General features: G+C 45.4%; 1 protein-coding gene across 2 annotated transcripts in view; it reads left to right on the top strand.

Annotated features, from left to right (window-relative positions):
* ERICH3 (glutamate rich 3) overlaps positions 1–17,157 on the top strand; it is a 132,117-nt gene that overhangs the window by 29,356 nt on the left and 85,604 nt on the right. For both annotated transcript variants that reach the window (XM_089692167.1, XM_089692168.1), the window contains exon 2: positions 14,085–14,178. In XM_089692167.1, coding sequence (XP_089548293.1) covers positions 14,085–14,178 — 94 coding nt within the window. The remainder of the gene's footprint in view (positions 1–14,084; positions 14,179–17,157) is intronic.

The raw sequence follows: 17,157 nt of genomic DNA, 5'->3' as shown, positions 1-17,157 counted from the left end.
ATGATCCCCTATTGCCCGGGGGGCCCCATGAGTTGTCAGTCCGCCCCTGATCTTAGGTTCACACTATTGTATGTGTGTTTGCACACGCCCGTCGCAGGTACAGCAGCCATTTAATTTGAATGAGCTGCTGTACCTGTGAGAAATGCAGGTATTGAATTGCAGGAACCTTTTTAAAAAAGTGCCGCACATACCATTGCGGCGCTATGTGGTTTTGCGCATGCGAAAATGGCCATGTTTTCCGATTGCTCATGGCACCTCTGTGCGTCTGCTGAAGAGCAGCACATTTTGCCTGCAGGTTGGGAAAGCATGTGAGCATGCATGTGTTACTAACCTACATGTATGTGAACCTAGGCTAAACCACCAGGAGGGGCTCCCTGCAGCTGTACAAGGGGCCCGAAGGTGTGTAAATATGTAAGGTTAACGGCTCATCCGCAATGTACTGCAGACGGGCGGCCCATACAGACACAGCGACGTACCTGTAAATCGCTGGCCCCTTCCGGGTATAGAGCGGACCCCACCCACTGACTCCCGCTGTGATTGTACAATGATTCATGGTCAGGACCTGCTGATCGGCTGCATCCAATCATAACCCAGAGCCCTGTGTTGACAATCAACACAGGGCTCTGTACAGAGGGAACTATCTCGCTGTGTCTTCTCTCTGTGTTTGCATCGCCTAACATTACCTTTGATTTTTCATCCAATGTTCGGCTGGTCTTACAATCTGTAGAACTTTCCAACACAAGTCAATGGAAACGTCACAAACAGGTTCTGTGTGGCTTCTCTCCCTGCACCCCAAATATAGGCATTCCAGAGCATCACAAAACGGTTTCTGATGTCTTTGAAATGCATCTACAATGCGCCTGAGATGCAAACTAATGCCAACACCACAGGCATTTCAGAGGCATCTTAGTCTTAACACCCATTTGAATTTAGCCAAAGAATATATCCAAAACAATTTGACTTTTATTTTATAGAAGTGTGATGCTGCAACCCCTTCACTCTGCAATCTTGTAGGATTGAGCAGGGCCGACTTACCAGCACCATGGGCCCCTGGGCAATGTAATGCACTGGGGTCCCTACCAGCCTGTCCCAATGCTCATACCTACTCTCAATAATTAAAGTATAAATAGTTAATCGAATTACATTTATATTTATTAGCAGTTTCAATATTGATTTTAAACAATAAGAAAACATGGCATACATAAAAGACTAATCATCACAGAGGGTACAGTATGGGAGAGCAAGAGCGCAAAGTACAGGGGGAGTCAGGAGGGTACAATACTGGGATCAGGAGGGCACAGTACAGGGGGAGTCAGGAGGACACAATACTGGGATCAGGAGGGCACAGTACAGGGGAAGTCAGGAGGGCACAATACTGGGATCAGGAGGACACAGTACAGGGGGAGTCAGGAGGGTACAATACTGGGATCAGGAGGGCACAGTACAGGGGGAGTCAGGAGGACACAATACTGGGATCAGGAGGGCACAGTACAAGGGGAGTCAGGAGGGCACAGTACAGGGATCAGGAGGGCACAGTGCAGGGGGAGTCAGGAGGGCACAATACTGGGATCAGGAGGGCACAGTACAGGGGAAGTCAGGAGGGTACAGTACAGGGGGAGTCAGGAGGACACAATACTGGGATCAGGAGGGCACAGTACAGGGGGAGTCAGGAGGGCACAGTACAGGGATCAGGAGGGCACAGTGCAGGGGGAGTCAGGAGGGCACTATACTGGGATCAGGAGGGCACAGTACAGGGGGAGTCAGGAAGGCACAATACTGGGATCAGGAGGGCACAATACTGGGATCAGGAGGGCACAGTACAGGGGAAGTCAGGAGGGCACAATACTGGGATCAGGAGGGCACAATACTGGGATCAGGAGGGCACAGTACAGGGGGAGTCAGGAGGGAACAATACTGGGATCAGGAGGGCACAGTACAGGGGAAGTCAGGAGGGCACAAAACTGGGATCAGGAGGGCACAATACTGGGATCAGGAGGGCACAGTACAGGGGGAGTCAGGAGGGCACAATACTGGGATCAGGAGGGCACAGTACAGGGGGAGTCAGGAGGGCACAATACTGGGATCAGGAGGGCACAGTACAGGGGGAGTCAGGAGGGCACAATACTGGGATCAGGAGGGCACAGTACAGGGGGAGTCAGGAGGGCACAGTACAGGGGGAGTCAGGAGGGCACAATACTGGGACAGTTAGCAGGTATGATGCAATGCAATATTATCATGGGCTCTGCCCAGGGGTGCCTGTTCACTAAGACAGCCCTGGGACTGAGTAGCTGTGCTCAGAGTTCAGCTGCATACACTCCCCAACAATCTTCCAGAAAATGGTCGGTAAAATGGCACATATTCATAACATCTTTATTATACAGGTGTATCTCGGTTTACGAACGCCTTGGTTAATGTAATTTTCAGTTTACGAATGAAAATCCATTGAAAATAATGCCTCAGTTTATGAATTTTTCACAAATGTTTTTTGCAATAGGAAGTGTATGTCGGTCCCAATTTTTAAATGCAATTGCCGGCTTTTTTTTTTTCTTCGCTATAGCTCACAGAATTAGCTGTCGCTTTCCCTGGAGCTAAAGGATACTTTGTTTCTTTTATCTCGGGAAACAAACTAAAAAAAAACATTGTTTCTTTTAACTCGGGGAAATAAACTAAAAGGAAACTTTCTTTCTTTTAGCTGGGGGGAAAGTGACAGCTGATTCTCTGAGCTATAGTGAAGAAAAAAAAGCTGGTAAGTGCATTTAATAACCGACACTGACCTATAGTGACAGCGATGTTTTTTTTTTACTTTTTTCTTTTTCTCTTAATTGGTTTTCAAAGCATTCCTATGGGAAACCACGTTTTGGTTTACAAATTTTTCTCAATACGAAACGCATTAAATTCATAAACCGAAGTACACCTGTATATCCATCCAGGTAAGAGGAACAATGAACAAATGATGCATTTCAGCCCACAACACCCTGCTGTCTTCTGATGTGAAGGGAGATTTTCCCAATGGGACACAGAAAACATTACAAACTTGTGCTTCTCACTCTTTTCCCCTAATATACCCAAAAGAGGAAAAATATTGGCTTCACATATTTCTTAAAGTGTTACTAAACCCAGTACCCTGCATTCACTATATTTGGTCTCCCCGGACCCTGCATTCACTATATCTGGTCTCCCTGGACCCTGCATTCACTATATCTGATCTCCCCGGTCCCTGCATTCACTATATCTGCTCTCCCCAGACCCTGCATTCACTATATCTGGTCTCCCCGGACCCTGCATTCACTATATCTGGTCTCCCCAGACCCTGCATTATCTGTATCCGCTCTCCCCGGACCCTGCATTCACTATATCCGGTCTCCCCGGACCCTGCATTCTCTATATCTGCTCTCCCCGGACCCTGCAGTCACTATATCTGGTCTCCCCGGACCCTGCATTCACTATATCCGGTCTCCCCAGACCCTGCATTCACTATATCCGGTCTCTCCGGACCCTGCATTCACTATATCTGGTCTCCCCAGACCCTGCATTCATTATATCTGGTCTCTCCGGACCCTGCATTCACTATATCTGGTCTCCCCTGACCCTGCATTCACTATATCTGGTCTCCCCGGACCTTGCATTCGCTATATCTGGTCTCCCCTCACCCTGCATTCACTATATCTGGTCTCCCCAGACCCTGCATTTGCTATATCTGGTCTCCCTGGACCCTGCATTCACTATATCTGGTCTCCCCGGACCCTGCATTCACTATATCTGGTCTCCCTGGACCCTGCATTCACTATATCTGGTCTCCCCGGACCCTGCATTCACTATATCTGGTCTCCCCGGACCCTGCATTCACTATATCTTATCTCCCAGGACCCTGCATTCACTATATCTGGTCTCCCCAGACCCTGCATTTACTATATCTGGTCTCCCCGGACCCTGCATTCACTATATCTTATCTCCCAGGACCCTGCATTCACTATATCTGGTCTCCGCGGACCCTGCATTCACTATATCTGGTCTCCCCGCGCCCTGCATTCACTATATCTGGTCTCCCAGGACCCTGCATTCACTTTATCTGGTCTCCCAGAACCCTGTATCCACTATATCTGATCTCCCAGGACCCTGCATTCACTATATCCACTATCCCCGGATCCTGCATTCACTATATCTGGTCTCCCTGGACCGTGCATTCACTATATCTGGTCTCCCTGGACCCTGCATTCACTATATCTGGTCTCCCTGGACCGTGCATTCACTATATCTGGTCTCCCCGGACCCTGCATTCACTATATCCACTCTCCCCGGACCCTGCATTCACTATATCTGGTCTCCCTGGACCGTGCATTCACTATATCTGGTCTCCCTGGACCCTGCATTCACTATATCCAGTCTCCCTGGACCCTGCATTCACTATATCTGGTCTCCCTGGACCCTGCATTCACTATATCTGGTCTCCCAGGACCCTGCATTCACTATATTTGCTCTCCCACAGTACACACAAGATTGAAATGCAATTATTTTAGTAAATATAAACTGCTAAATACCTTTTCTCATCAGCAGTATATAGCAGTCTTGTGACTTCTATCAGTGTTCAGCAGAGTTTTCATTCTCCTGTAGGAGAATGCAGGACCCCTGACCCTCTGTCTGGACAGTGCTGATTGGCCCTGTGCTGATCACACGCACTCTCCCCAAAAAAACTAAATTCTCACACCAAACTGAGCATGTGCAGCTTTTCCCCGAGTGTCTGTTCTATCAGGAGATATTTAGGAGATACTGGAAGAAGGGGAGGGTCAGAGAAGACAGGATAAAACAGCCTTTTTACACAATACGGAGGATTAACCCCTTGGGTACCACAGTGAGTATAACAAGCATGCTTTACTGCATATACAGACTGATTGTATTGTTGTGGGTTAGTAACACTAACATGCAATGTTAAAGATTCCAGGTATGGCAGGTTTTTCCATAGTTACATTGGTCCAGCTTGGAGCAATGTAACAATGTATATACTATACCTGTGGGCTCCCCACAGAACCTGGAGCAGACACCGGTACCCCAGAGATCTTCACTAGCCTCTGGGTCCCATGCCAAGTGGCTGCTCTGCTGCTTACTGTACACCTGAGTTCCTTTGTTCGGTATTGGGTGCCTTCAGAGAACAGTTTACATTTTCTCAATGAATGCAAAATGTTCTCTGATTAGTTGAGGTGGAGAGGAGGGTTGGTGATGTCCAATCAGGGAACCCATTTGGGTGGAACTCTGCTTTACTGTGAGCTTGTTGGTTGTTAGTCTCCTGCAGTCGCTGTACAAATTAGAACATTAAACATTAGAGCTCCCTCTAGCTGCAGCCTAGTAATAGCATTACTGGGAGGTTTATTCATTTACTTCTATACCTGCACTGGTTTTAATTCTTAACCACTTGCCCTTGAAAAATTTACCCCCCTTCATGATTGGGCCATTTTTTGTTATATGGCGCTGCTGACAATTTCGCGGTCATGCAAAACTGTACACAAATTACATTTATATAATTTTTTTCACACAAATAGAGCTTTATTTTGGTAGTCTTTGATCACCACTGGGTTTTCTATTTTTTGCGCTATAAATGAAAAAAGGAAAAATAAAATTTGAAAACAACCCAATGTTTTCTTTTTTTGCTATAAAAATATATTTTCATAAATTTAGGCCAAAATGTATTCTACTACGTCTTTGGTAAAAAAAAATCTCAATAAATGTATATTAATTGATTTGCATGAAAATGATAGCATCTACAAATGACGGTATATACACTGTTTTTTTTATACTAGTAATGGCGGTGATCAGCAACTTATAGCAAGACTGTGACAGTACAGCAGGCATTCTGACACTAACTGCCACTGACTAACTGCCACTGACATGACCAGTGACACTAATACATTGATTAGTGCTAATAAAATGCACTGACACTGTACTAATGACACTGGGCAGGAAGGGGTTAACATCTGAGGCGATCAAAGAGTTAACTGTGTGCCTAACTATCTGTAGTGTGTTAACTGTGTACAGTTTTACTAGGGGATATGACAGTTTTTGTCCCCCTGAAAACCAGGGAGACAAAAACTGTCATACCCCGCTGTCAGCAGAGAGATCTGTGTTGTTTACCAACACAGATCTCTCTCCTGAAGCTAGCTCTGATGATTGATCGGTCCCGGCCATGAATCACTGGCCGAGACCCGTTGATCGGCATGTCAGGAAGCCAATGGCAGCGCGGGTAGGTGGGTGCGCATGCAAAACCCCCTACCCAGAAATGAAAAATATACTGTATACGTGATTTTGTTAAGTAATGCTACAGTATGCGATCAGCAACTGGTTAATTTATGTAGCTAAAGGTGTGCACAGGGGCGGACTGACCATTTGGGAACTCAGGCATGGCCCGAGGGCCCGGGGTCAGTAGGGGGCCCCATGAGATGCCCCTGGTACCTTTCATAGGCTTTTTTGGGTGTGGTTTGAGTGTGGGTGAGGACACAGGGGCCCCATGATCCCCTATTGCCCGGGGGGCCCCATGAGTTGTCAGTCCGCCCCTGGGTGTGCATTTCAAAACTGCTGGGGTAGACATGAAAAAACAGCGTTATATGTGGAAAACAGATGGTGGTGAAGGTCCCCACCCTCCTGGACGTAGATGACCTCTCCCACCCCTCTTGTGAAACAACTGATCTCTCTGTCCATAATGTGGACCTCCCTGTTCTCAAAATAATGTTCCTCTTCTTCAAAATAGAAAGTTCAGAATTAAGAAAAAAAAAGAAATTACACTCTCCTAGGTGGATGCAGCAACAATCTGATGCTGCATCTGTACCCTGCCGCCTCTACACTAAGAACTGAGCAATCAAAGACCTCTGATCGCTCAGTTCGCAGTCTTCAGTGAGCAGATAGCTGATGACTGACAGTCACTGACTCTCTGCTCTGCCCCTCTAGCTCTCACTGGATCTGTGGAAGGATGGGAGCAGCTGGCTCAGCCTCTCAGCGGCTGATTAAGAGGATGAGCCAGCTGCCGATCCAAGCATCTAGGTGGATCCCGACCAGGGACGTACCAGGGGGCCCCATGAATTGCCCCTGGTACCTTTTTCATAGGCTTCTTTGAGTTTGGGCAAGGACACAGGGGCCCCATGATCCCCTATTGCTCGGGGGCCCCATGAGTTGTCAGTCTGCCCCTGATCCCGACATTAAAGTTGGGTTCCTTACAGAGACTGGACCAACTGAGTGACATCAGCTTACAGTGGGCTTTAGCCTGCTGTCGGCTGAATACGATCATAGGAGTGCAGATCGAAGTGCACTCCTGTGATCCCCAGGACAAAAGAGCTTTGGCCCTATTTCTCCTTTATGGTGTAAGGGAACTGTATAATTTGCATATTAATTCTTTATGGTATGGTGTGTTTTACCTACAAATGTTGTGCTAAACGGTGTCCCTCTTCGTCATCTCATCTCAAAAAGCTGACAGGTACGTGGGTGTAAAAAAAATGGCTTTATCACTTGATAAAACTGTCAGAACCAGGGGCGGACTGATCATTTGGAAACTCAGGCACAGCCCGAGGGCCCGGGGTCAGTAGGGGGCCCCATGAGATGCCCCTGGTACCTTTTTCATAGGCTTTTTTGAGTTTGGGCAAGGACACAGGGGCCCCATGATCCCCTATTGCCCAGGGGCCCCATGAGTTGTCAGTCCGCCCCTGGTCAGAACCTGTATTTCCCAATACAAAAATGATAGCAGGTTTGAGTTATAGGATGAGACCCCCCTATTTCTGTTCTAGAAGTCATGGCTGTGGTTCTAAATTCTTCTGACGGGCTGAAGAGTACTTTGTCCCATCTCATGTCGTACATCTTCCCTGTAGGCGTAATTCCCGAAAATAACTCTTAATGTGTCAATAACGGAGATGAAATGAGGCAGATTACAGCCCGCCCCCACATCCCCCTCCATTCACCGGCTCCTCCGCAAGACGTCACTCCAACCAAGAATTTCCATTATAATTGGAGGAACAATGACAGTCTGATGCACCATTGTGATGTGTGTCTCTTCAGAAGATGCTGCTGTTCTCTGAATGTAAAACACACAGAAGTGGATGGAACAAGCAAGCTTCCTACACAATTCTCTCCTACCTACTGCAGATCACACTGCCTCACCTTCTGCTGAAGATGTGCAACTGGTGTTTGCGTTTTTGCAACCCCCGTGCCTGCAGTCAGTGTTGAAACAAGGCAGTGGTGTTTTTAGGTTTTGTGCTGCCCTAGGTAACACAAAAATTGGCGCCCCCCCCCCCCCTGCAGAAAGAGCCTGACATTGACCAAGAACACCCCTGCCCTCCACCCGAGCCTTCTACTACCACTGGCCCCCATACACCAGCCACCATCCCCCAATGGCGAGAGAAAGACACTCACCTTCACAGCTCTGGACATCCCCAGGAACCAGAGTCGGGCTGTGCATACACCGTCATGATACCCACAGCATCTCTCAGAACCCACCAGGTCCCCATGCTGCGTGTGTCCCTTCTTCCAAGGGGCAGTGCTGCCCCCCCTGAAAAATGCCACCCTAGGCAAATGCCTTGTTTGCCTTGTGGTAAATACAACCCTGGGACAAGGTCCTTTAGTGCCCAAGGTGGAAAGGCCAAAGTTTTCCCCATGAGCTCTGTAAAGAAATATGACATAGGTTGAATCCTTGCAAGCTCTGAACAACTTTTACAGTGTAGGTTGCAGGTCCTGCCCTTTTTGTAGACCCCCCCCCCCCCACGGATGTGTCCAACCATCTCTTCTGCCTACCCTTTGGCCTGCCCCTGCCTTCTTTCCACAGCAGCAGGCTGTAAGGGCTTGCTTCTTCATGCATAGGCCCTCTAAAGAGCAATCCACAGTGGATCTATTTTCAGCGGGCATTTGGCAGGGGGTGAGGAGGTGTTATGTGCACGGAACACCTGGAGGGCCACAGGTTGAGAACCAAGTCCTAAACGGTGCATGTTTAGGAGATATTTAGGAGTAAGCTTTATCATAGGCAGGGTTGAACTGACCATTTCAGCACTCGGGCACTGCCCGAGGGCCCGGGGTCAGTAGGGGGCCCCATGAAATGCCCCTGGTACTTTTTATAGGCTTTTTTGGGTGTGCTTTGACTGTGGGCAAGGACACAGGGGCCCCATGATCCCCTATTGCCCGGGGGCCCTATGAGCTGTCAGTCCACCCCTGATCATAGGCTTACCTATAGGTCAAATTCAACCAAGGGAGCTTACTCCCACTTTAAAAGAAGTCAGGATCTGACTCGGCTGCTCCACCTATAATTAAAATATCACTTTTGGGCGGATTGCTCCTTGAGGATGCATTCACACTTGAGCGTTTTGTAGCTTGAAGCTCACAGCTCGAAACTCCAAAAATGCTCAAACTTAAAAAATCAATTGTTCTCTATGGTGCCTGTTTGTGTGATCAGGTGTGAACAGGCACTACAGAGAACAATTGATTTTTTAAGTTTGTGCGTTTTTAGAGCTTCAGGCTACAAAACACTCAAGTGTGAATGCAGCCTGAAACCATTGGACATGTAATTATTCTCCACTGAAAACACAAACTCACCTTTGCATTGACACTCGGACAGCACACAAGACATTTTTGAATGAAGCTGCCATCTTGTACTAAACGGGTGGACTGACGATTTGGAAACTTGGGCACTGCCCGAGGGCCCGGGGTCAGTAGGGGGTCCCATGAGATGCCCCTGGTACCTTTTTTATAGGCATTTTTGAGTTTGGGCAAGGACACAGGGGCCCCATGGTCCCCTATTGCCCGGGGGCCCCATGAGTTGTCAGTCCGCCCCTGGTACTAAAACCCGTTTCCTGTATCTCTGCTCCTGGTTTGCACTTGCTATGCAGTAGAGTGAATACATCTCCCCTCAATGTATTCCTTCGATGATCCTATTGTATACAGTGGACCCGATTCCATGTATTATCATAATACGTGCGTGCATTGATTTTTTTTATTTATTTCAAGGGTTCCCTGGCAACAAGTGAAACCAATTATTATAGTATATCTAAAGCCAAGAACAAATATTTAATATATTGCTGTGTCATTAGTCCTTTAAAAAAAAACCTGTTGCTCCAGATAGAAATCCAGTGTCCTTGTAACTTTCTGTGCAGTGAACTGAAAGTGGTTCTAAAGTCCTAAGGCTTTTTTTTTTTTTACTGTAATGCATTAAAGCAGAACTCCAGTTAAAGGACAAGTTCACATTATGACAAACATAATATATGCTAATTTTTTTGCAGGTAAAAAATGTGCATTTATTATTTTTGTCTGCTATAGCGGTTAAAGTAAAACACCTTTCAGTGCTTGTTTTTCTCCTTCGCTGCCCCTTTCCACCTACCTAAGTCCTGTATCCAGCGCTGTTCCCATCCACAGAACTTCTCTCGGATGTCTCACAAGATTAGCTGAGAGCAGTGGGAGCCATTCCTCTAAGACAGTGGTCTCCAAAGTGTGGCCCTCTGCTTGCTTTTATTTGGCCCTTGGGGCATCATTCCCCCCCCACTGTCAGCAACAGTGGGGCATAGTTCCTGACACTGACAAAAAGACACTATTGCTCCTATTGATACCAATGATGGGGCATTATTCATCCCACTAACACCAACGATGGGATACTATTCCTACCACTGACACCAATGATGGGACACTATTCCTCCTATGACACCAGTGTTTCTTCTTATTATACAGGATTTATATGACACCAACAGTTTGCTCAGCGCTTTACAATATAACGGGAGACAATAAAGCAACAATACAGTTCAATACAAGAGGGATTTGAGGGCCCTGCTCCTTGGAGCTTACATGGTGTACTATTCATCCCATTGACACCAACAATGGGGGCACCATTCCTCCCACTGACACCAATGATGGAACACCATTCCTCCCACTAACACCAATGATGGGGCACTATTCCTCCCACTGATACCAATGATGGGGCACCATTCCTCTCACTGACACCAATCATGGGGCACTATTCCTCCCACTGATACCAATGATGGGGCACCATTCCTCACACTGACTCCAATGATGGGGCACTATTTCTCCCACTGATGCCAATGATGGGGCACTATTCCTCCCACTGACACCAATGATGGGGCACTATTCCTCCCACTGACTCCAATGATGGGGCACTACTCCTCCCACTGACACCAATGATGGGGCACTATTCCTCCCACTGACACCAATGATGGGGCACTATTCCTCCCACTGATACCAATGATGGAGCACCATCCCTCCCACTGACACCAATAATAGAGCACTATTCCTCCCACTAACACCAATGATGGGGCACCATTCCTCCCACTAACACCAGTGATGGGGCACTATTCCTCCTATTGATACCACTGATGAAGCACTATTACTCCCCTTAATACCAACGATGGGGCACTGTTTACTCCCACTGATGCCAGGATATTTTCTTCTCCAACTGGCCACAGTCTGGATCCCCAAACATTTGAAGGGCAGTAAATTGGCCCCTTGTTTAGAAAGTTTGGAGACCCTGCTCTAAGTTATGGAGCTGAGGGGGGGGGGGTACTGTAGTCCTAACACACTTCCTTTCCTAGAGTGACAACAACGCTGTTTGATACATACAGTAAAGCTGAGTGAGCGTTGTCACCCTAGGACAGGAAATGTGTTCCTTGTAGGTCCACCAGATGAAATTAACCACTTGACCTCCGGAAGATTTTACCCCCTTCATGGCCAGGTCTTTTTTTTTTCATTTGACTATTGTGCGGTCATGCAACACTGTATATAAATTAGATTTAGGCTCCATGCTGGTAATAGCATTTTTTGTAGCATTTTAGTAGTGTTTAGAAGTGTTTAGGAGCATATAGGAGCATCAGTGTTTTATTAGTGTTTTTAGAGTACATATAGGAAAAAACAACTAGAAAAAAGCTATTAGGAGCGGTTTAGGAGCATTTAACTTTTTTTCTGCTGGAACATGGTACAAAAAAACTCAACAAAATAATTTTTATCTACTTCTAAAAAAAAAAAATGTGTAATAGCCTAAAGTAGTGTGCATGGACACCTAGGATAACACTATTTAGCTTCTTTTAAAATAATATTATTATTTAATTTCATTTTAGTTGCTAAAAATTTTTGTTAGTAGAGTAGGGAAGGCTAGACGTCCTGGAAACATTTTGTTTGCTGTCAATTCCTCCACTTCCTGTGTGGTAAAACCATTGTCACCAGGCAAGAAATAAAGGCAATTCTATATTATGGAGCTCCAGATAGCAGAAAAAACCAACAGGGTTTCTAGTCCTTCCCCACTCTGTCCAAAATTTCACAAAATTACTGAATAACCCATTAGGAAAATGTGTATAATCATCCGCTTAAGCTATAGAGCTCTGTAAACAATACATTTATGTTTCAACAGTGTGCATTAGGAAGAGCCTGGAAAACAAGAGAAATAGAGTTTAAAGCTCCACCTACTGGCAAAAATTAGATTTTTGTTGGATTTTTTGGATTAGTGATTGCAGAGGCAGATTTACTTGTTTTGTTTTGTTTTTTTTTCTTTGTCACATATATATTTGTATGTTTTGTGTATCTTTTTTAAATGTATTTAAAAATGTCAAATGAATCTGACTAAAAAAAAAAAAATACGAGGTGGTATCAAAAAGTTTAGAGACTAGTTTTGTAATACGCCAACAGATGGCAGCACAAGGCTGCATGCACAGTCACAGGGAGCACCAATCTTCTTAAGTCAGTGTGCCAAAAGACATTGTCCTGTTTTGTTTTTTTTTCTTGTCACATATGTATTTGTATGTTCTGCGTATTTTTTTTTTAAATGTATTTAAAAATGTCAAATGAATCTGACTAAAAAAAAAAAAATATGAGGTGGTATCAAAAAGTTTAGAGACTAGTTTTGTAATACGCCAACAGAAGGCAGCACAAGGCTGCACGCACAGTCACAGGGAGCACCAACCATCTTTAGTCAGTGTGCCAAAAGACATTGTCCTGTTTTGTTTTTTTTTCTTGTCACATATGTATTTGTATGTTTTGCGTATTTTTTTTTAAAATGTATTTAAAAATGTCAAATGAATCTGACTAAAAAATAAAAAAATACAAGGTGGTATCAAAAAGTTTTGAGACTAGTTTTGTGATACGCCAACAGAAGGCAGCACAAGGCTGCATGCACAGTCACTGGGAGCACCAACCTTCTTAAGTCAGTGTGCCAAAAGACATTGTCCTGTGTACATCAGGAGCTGTGCAACTGGTGCTATTCTGACTACTTGCGTTACCACGTCTGCTATTCCATTATGGGCAGGAATTTAAAACAAAGAGCAAACATAAAATTCTGCGTTTGACATGATTCGGCAAGTTTACTAGCTTCGAAACCTTTTGATACCACCTAGTATTATCAAAAAGGTTTTTTTTTTTAGTCTTGACCATAATAAAGAAAATCTATGTGGAACCACTGTATCCTGTCTTGAAAAAAGTCTGTATTGTCTTTGCATTGCCTGGATGGTACAGACATGCTCATGTTCCCATTCTGCAGGACTGTTCCTCTACACCACGGGTGTCAAACTGGCGGCCCGCCAACTGTTGCCAAACTACAAGTCCCATGAGGCTTTGCAAGATTGACAGTTACAAGCATGACTCCCAAAGGCAGAGGCATGATGGGACTTGTAGTTTCGCAACAGCTGGAGGGCTGCCAGTTTGATACCCATGTTCTACACCTATCTGATGTGGTTTTATTCTGCAGACCTCCGTACCAATGGGAGAAATTTAGATTGCTGCAACTGATCAACAAATACTAAACCTTTCTGCATTTTCATAGCACCCAAAGATGTGTTACATTTCCAACAAATAAGTAATAAATGTGGCTCTGTTGGACTTGGTGGAACTTTATTGGGATTGAGCTACTAAATCTAGTGCAGCTGTGCATGGTAGCCAATCAGCTTCCAGGTTTTATCATCAAAGCTTAATTGAATAAGCTGACATTAGAAGCTGATTTGCTCCCATGCACAGCTGCACCAGATTTTGCACTCTCCAGTTTTAGTAAATCAATCGATATGTGAGATGGAAAAGGGACAGGAATGGTTTAACAAATTCTTGCAGCGTGTTATTACAGTGCTGTGTTTGTCTTGCAGGCCACTGTCCGCCTACAACAGCCTCACAGACAAACACCTAACGGGCTACTTCAACAACACCCGGATCAGGCGACAACTTCAGAGAGCCGGTCTGGTAGGATATCCTCACCATTTTATCCAGTTATTCTCAACAATCAGAAGTTTTGTCTTTCTACTGTACATTCCTCTTGCTTTCTGCTTTTCTGGAAAGAGATGCATTTTGGGGGAGGGTTCACTTTTTCCAGGGTGTTATTGACTCACTTATTAATTTTTATCAAAATGATTATTAGATCAAGAGATATGGGTACCAGAAGCTACAAGGAAATCTTGACTTTTCCTGTAAAAGTCAAAGTTGGCCATGCTCTTAACTTCCAAAGCATTTCTATTGGTCATTAAGGCCATGGATCACATTATATGGCCAAGAGGAAGGCAATGTGAGGCAAAAATGGTGGGAGCCAACTTAGTTTGGCAAATTTCAACTTCTCCTGTAAAAGCTGAGTTTGTTCCTCTCTCAGTTTCAACCTTTCTTTGGTCAATGAGGTGCTATCTTCAGATGTTTTCTAGCTTGCCCCATGAGCGTACGATCCTAGATGCAGATGCTCTGTGCCTGGGATTGTATGATCATGCTCATGCTCATGCTTGAGGTTATGTAAGTGCCAGAATAAACCCTCTTATAACAGCATAGAGCCATTCATTGCAATGGGAAGATGTACACTCAATATGGAAAATATATGCGAGCGCACACACAAAGAGAGTATAGCAGCTGTACACCAGGTAACCATAAAAACCTCTAAAAAACAATGTAAATCAAAAGTGCAGCGCTAGAAAAAAACACACTATGAATATAAATCATTAAGTGAACAGTTCATATGGTGACTTGAAGTGACTTCAGGTGCTTTCATGTAACTGTATCCTCCTAGTGGTAAGGTGCTGTGAGATAAAGTGCGGAAAGAATGCACATTCACCAGAACGCACAATTTAATGAACGTTTATATATATATTTCTCCTGATGTCATCTGCCGGTCTGGGTGGTGTCTGGAATCCTGTATATTCCCTTCAATGGTCCTGGATGCTATTAATAGGACATCAGGGTGGTCCAGACTTCCCCTCAGGTGATAGCCTAGGGACTGCTCTATAGAGGTTGTGAAGGCTCCCTCTCCAGTGGTCAAGTGGATGGCTGTGGATTAATACTCCCCAAGGGAGTCAAAGCAGAGACATCTCCATAGTGTAGTAGGTATAAACTTTATTGTGGTAAACGAAGATTCTTAAACGATAAATAAACAAGCGGCAGCATGGACTAACTGTCCACTGTCCAGTGTTAAAGATGGCCGCTGGAGCTCCACAATGCTCCGGCGGCGTGACGTCACGGCTTTGCTGGCTCCTCCTACGCGTTTCGTGCGCATGCACGTCGTCTGGGGGGACTTGCCAATCTGCCAAGATGTACACTGCTCCTGTGGCTAACTCACATCACCTATTTACACTCCATGCTTGCTGTACGCTCTCTTGCTGCCAAGTGCATGAAGCTTTAAAGTCAATGGGGCTTTTCTGACTTGTGTGCATTTCAAATACATGTCATACTTAGGTAAACAGCACCCATCGATGAGCCCTGAATGTGTTAGCTGGAGTTGGGCATTTGAATCCACTTGCCCATATAAGATTGCCCTAACCCTCATGTACACGGCCGCAAAAAGGGTGTACAGCGTGTGTGGAGTATAAAGGGCTTGGTTAGGTGGCATTGTATTGCCTCCTCTCCACCTGCTTTAACCCCTTGATCGCCACTCTGTTGTTGCATGTGGTTGCAGGTAGAGTGTATATCATCGTGGCTGCTCATGTGTACACTCCTGGCCACTGGCTCTGTGGCTAAAGGGGGTAGTAGTTTGTCGCGGCAACAGTGCAGTTTATACTTGGGATTCTACTACCCCCCTCAACCGCTAGTGTGAAATAGCGGCTTAAGGGAGCCACATGTGCAGTGCAAAACATCCCAGTGCGATTAAGGGCTGTATACTTACCTTTCATGCACTCCCTTCCACTGATTATACTTACTGTCCTCATACTCCTGTCCATCGCTTATACTTACAGTGCATCCAGAAAGTATTGACAGCGCTTAACTTTTGCCACATTTTGTTATGTTACAGCCTTATTCCAAAATGGATTAAATTCATTTTTTTCCCTCAAAATTCTACAAACAATACTCTATGATGACAACATGAAAGAAGTTCATTTTGAAATCTTTGCAATTTATTAAAAATAAAAATGAACAAAACCACATGTACGTAAATATTCACAGCCTTTGCTCGATACTTTGTTGAAGCCCCTTTAGCACCAATTACAGCCTCAAGTTATTTGGAGTATGATGCTACTAGCTTGGCACACCTGGTTTTGGGCAATTTCTCCCACTCTTCTTACAGTACCTCTCCATCAGGTTGGATGGGGAACGTCGGTACACAGCCATTTTCAGATCTCTCCAGAGATGTTCAATTTAAGTCTGGGCTCTGGTTGGGCCACCCCAGGACATTCACAGAGTTGGCCCGTAGCCACTCATTTGTTATGTGGGCTGTGTGCTTAGGGTCGTTTTCCTGTTGAAAGATGAACTGTAGCCCCAGTCTAATGTCCAGAGCACTTTGGAACAGGTTTTCATCAAGGATGTCTCTGTACATTGCTGCATTCATGTTTCCTTCTATCCTGACTAGTCTCCCAGTTCCTGCTGCTGAAAAATATCCTCACAGCATATGCTGCCACCACCATGCTTCACTGTAGGGATGGTATTGGCCAGGTGGTGAGCGGTGCCTGGTTTCCTCCAGACATGATGCTTGGTATTTAGGCCAAAGAGTTCATTCTTTGTTTCATCAGACCAGAGAGTTTTGTTTCTCATGGTCTGAGAGTCCCTCAGGTGCCTTTTCACAAACTCCAGGCGGGCTGCCATTCGCCTTTTACTGAGGAGTGGCTTCCATCTGGCCACTCTACCATACAGGTCTGATTGATGAAGTGCTGCAGAGATGGTTGTTCTTCTGTAAGGTTCTCCTCTCTCCACATAATAATGCTGAAGCTCTTTCAAAGTGACCATCGGGTGCTTGGTTACCTCCCTGGCTAAGGC

Source organism: Staurois parvus, unplaced genomic scaffold (assembly GCF_062004578.1).
Source record: "Staurois parvus isolate SC_StPar_1 unplaced genomic scaffold, SC_StPar_1.0 ptg000578l, whole genome shotgun sequence".
Lineage (NCBI taxonomy): Eukaryota > Metazoa > Chordata > Amphibia > Anura > Ranidae > Staurois > Staurois parvus.
The sequence above is the reverse complement of the archived record's forward strand: the minus strand, read 5'-3'. Positions and strand labels throughout refer to the sequence as shown.